The 2,702-nt window shown below is 40.5% G+C and overlaps 1 protein-coding gene across 3 annotated transcripts in view; it reads left to right on the top strand.

Moving 5' to 3' along the window:
- dlg5a (discs, large homolog 5a (Drosophila)) overlaps positions 1-2,372 on the top strand; it is a 39,132-nt gene extending 36,760 nt beyond the window's left edge. For all 3 annotated transcript variants that reach the window (XM_014005097.1, XM_014005096.1, XM_014005098.1), the window contains 7 exons: positions 335-505; positions 713-903; positions 976-1,119; positions 1,310-1,437; positions 1,656-1,765; positions 1,873-1,982; positions 2,127-2,372. In XM_014005097.1, the coding sequence (XP_013860551.1) occupies positions 335-505; positions 713-903; positions 976-1,119; positions 1,310-1,437; positions 1,656-1,765; positions 1,873-1,982; positions 2,127-2,230 (958 nt within the window). In that variant the 3' untranslated portion in view covers positions 2,231-2,372. The remainder of the gene's footprint in view (positions 1-334; positions 506-712; positions 904-975; positions 1,120-1,309; positions 1,438-1,655; positions 1,766-1,872; positions 1,983-2,126) is intronic.
- Positions 2,373-2,702: the final 330 nt, after the last annotated feature.

Raw genomic sequence — 2,702 nt, 5'->3', positions numbered from 1 at the left:
CAGGCTGAGTCATTTCTACCTTCTCCTCTCTGTCAACGCTCTCTGGTTTCATTTAAGAGTCCATCATCAGATATTGTCTAAGATTAACCTACAACTAAACATCCTACAGAATTTTTACAGTCTTTATTTTACAGTTAAAATAAATGTTTATCAAATAAAGTCTAATGTTACAACTAATCACGAATCCCTTTAAGAGGCTCTAGCAAGAGAAAAAAACAAAATCCCTACTCCATCAAAAAAACCTTACCACCTCTTTCGTTTTTATCAACTTTATTCTCCGTGAAGCTCTCCTCTTAAAAACGGTCCATCTATCTTTGTCTCTCCCTCCACACAGAGCACTTTACGACAGGGTGGGGGAGGCTGAAGGCGACCTCAGTTTCAAAAAGGATGACATCCTTTACGTGGACGAGTCTTTACCAAAGGGGAGCTTTGGGACCTGGATGGCATGGCAGCTAGATGAGAACGCACAGCAGATCCAGAGAGGACAGATCCCCAGCAAGTACATGTGGGTGGAAAATGCTGTGCGCAGTTACACGCATGCATGAGCTTAGAGGACAAGGCTGTAAAAACACTTGTTATATCATATATGATACATTTGGCTCCTACATATACACTGTAGTGTGAAATCTTGTCCTTATTTTCTGAAGACAAAGTCTAAAGGTTGTTCAGAACTCCCCCGACTTTAACTGTTTGTCATCTCTGTGTGACACAGGATGGACCAAGAGTTTTATCGCAGACACAGTGTGACAGAAATGAAGGAAGACTCCAGTAAAACGCTCTCTGCAGCAGCCCGCAGATCCTTTTTCAGGAGGAAACAGAAACACAAACGCAGCAGCTCCAAAGACAGTAAAGAGATGGTGGCTCTGGACACCATCAGCACCGATTCCATCCCATTCTTTGATGGTAAGAAGACGACTGTTGATCTGTTTTGGGTAAGGAAGCATCAAATTCAACCTGTGTCATTCTTTCTGTTAGATTGTGTGAGCCTGGCATATCAGCGGGTCCAGAAGGTGGAGTGCGCCTCTCCTCGACCAGTACTCGTACTCGGGCCTCTCTCTGACCCGGTGAAGGAGATGCTGGTTAAAGAGTCTCCTGGGAAGTTCTGCAGATGTGTGCTTGGTGAGTCCGACTCAAGGGCATCTACTGTATATGTTTAATAATTCTGTAATAAAAATATTATTTATACAATTTTAAGTCCAATACAGGAATCCGTCAGTTTGAGGGATGACGTGATTTTGTTTTATTTATTTATTTATTTATTTTTGGATGAATGACAAGTATTTTTCACTTTTATCTGCCCCACCTGCAGAGGTGATGAAGGCCTCCCAGCAAGCCATCGAGCGCGGTGTCAAAGATTGCCTCTTTATCGACTACAAGCGCAGGAGTGGACATTTTGATGTGACCACCGTAGCTTCGATAAAAGAAATAGCAGATAAGGTATTCATCAGTTCCCTTTCTGTCTTGTCAGATTTTATCAGGAAATGGCTTCTGTCTTGTCTTTTAATCTCTACGTTTGCTCAAGATGTGTCATCATGATGGCTGCTTTTTAGTCTTAGATAACACCAAACGGAGAACACAAATTCTATTTATATCCTCAAATGTTAAAGGTTTGAAAAAGTGGATCTTTTTTTATGTTGTAATTCTTTTTCATTCAGGGCTGTCACTGTTTGCTTGACATTGCCCCACACGCCATTGAAAGACTCCACAGCGTTCACATTTATCCTATTGTCGTCTTCATTCGCTACAAAAATGCCAAGCAGATAAAGTAAGTAGCAGCATGTTTTCTGGCCCAAATTATGGGGAAATGATCGTGAGGATGTCCTGGCAGAAAGGTGCTGGTGTTTCAGACTGAATATTTTGTTTTGCTCACAGGGAGCAGAAGGATCCTATTTATCTGCGGGACAAGGTTTCTCAAAAACATTCCAAGGAGCAATTTGAAAGTGCGCAAAAAATAGAGCAAGAGTACAGCAAATTCTTCACAGGTTTGTTTGTGATCAAATTTTCTCTTCAAATAATAATAATAATAATTCCAAATAAAGTCCCTCATTTTTTAACAACTCACATTATATCTTTCCAGTAGGATTTTTGACATCTCAGCTTTCAACAAGTCACTTCTGTTTCCGCAGGTATTGTCCAAGGTGGCACCCTCCAATATATTTGCACTCAGATCATCACTATAGTTGATCAAGAACAAAGTAAAGTCCTGTGGACTCCACTTGGCTGCCCCTAGAGGAGACCGGCTGCCACTACAGCGAGCTCTGCCTCTCATCTCCATTCCCCAAAACACTAATTAACTCTTTCACACTACACCAATAGGTACACTACATTGAGCTAGTTGTGTAAATTATTGATATATATATTTTTTAATTTCGTCTTTGTTCTGATTTATATTCGGTTTCCTTTACTTTCCCATGTACTCTGGAGCAGGTTGGTAGCATTGGATATTAATGTTGTAAGTTTAATCAGTCTTCCCTGAGGATCTCTGGTGGTGTATTTGTAATGCTGCATCGTAAGCATCTGTTTACAGTCACAAGATAAGTCTGAGTATTGATGTTCAATGTTTGCTTGAATGTGTGTTCCACCCCATTTATGAAGTTCAACCCCCGCGAACCCCTCCTACCAAATATTTGTGGTTTTCCAACATATATGCATCCATTTGAAGATGACTGACAACTAATTGTGTAATTTTTCATTATATATAT

This window comes from Austrofundulus limnaeus, unplaced genomic scaffold (genome assembly GCF_001266775.1).
Source record: "Austrofundulus limnaeus strain Quisiro unplaced genomic scaffold, Austrofundulus_limnaeus-1.0 Scaffold28, whole genome shotgun sequence".
Lineage (NCBI taxonomy): Eukaryota > Metazoa > Chordata > Actinopteri > Cyprinodontiformes > Rivulidae > Austrofundulus > Austrofundulus limnaeus.
This window is presented reverse-complemented; position numbering and strand designations above follow the sequence as displayed.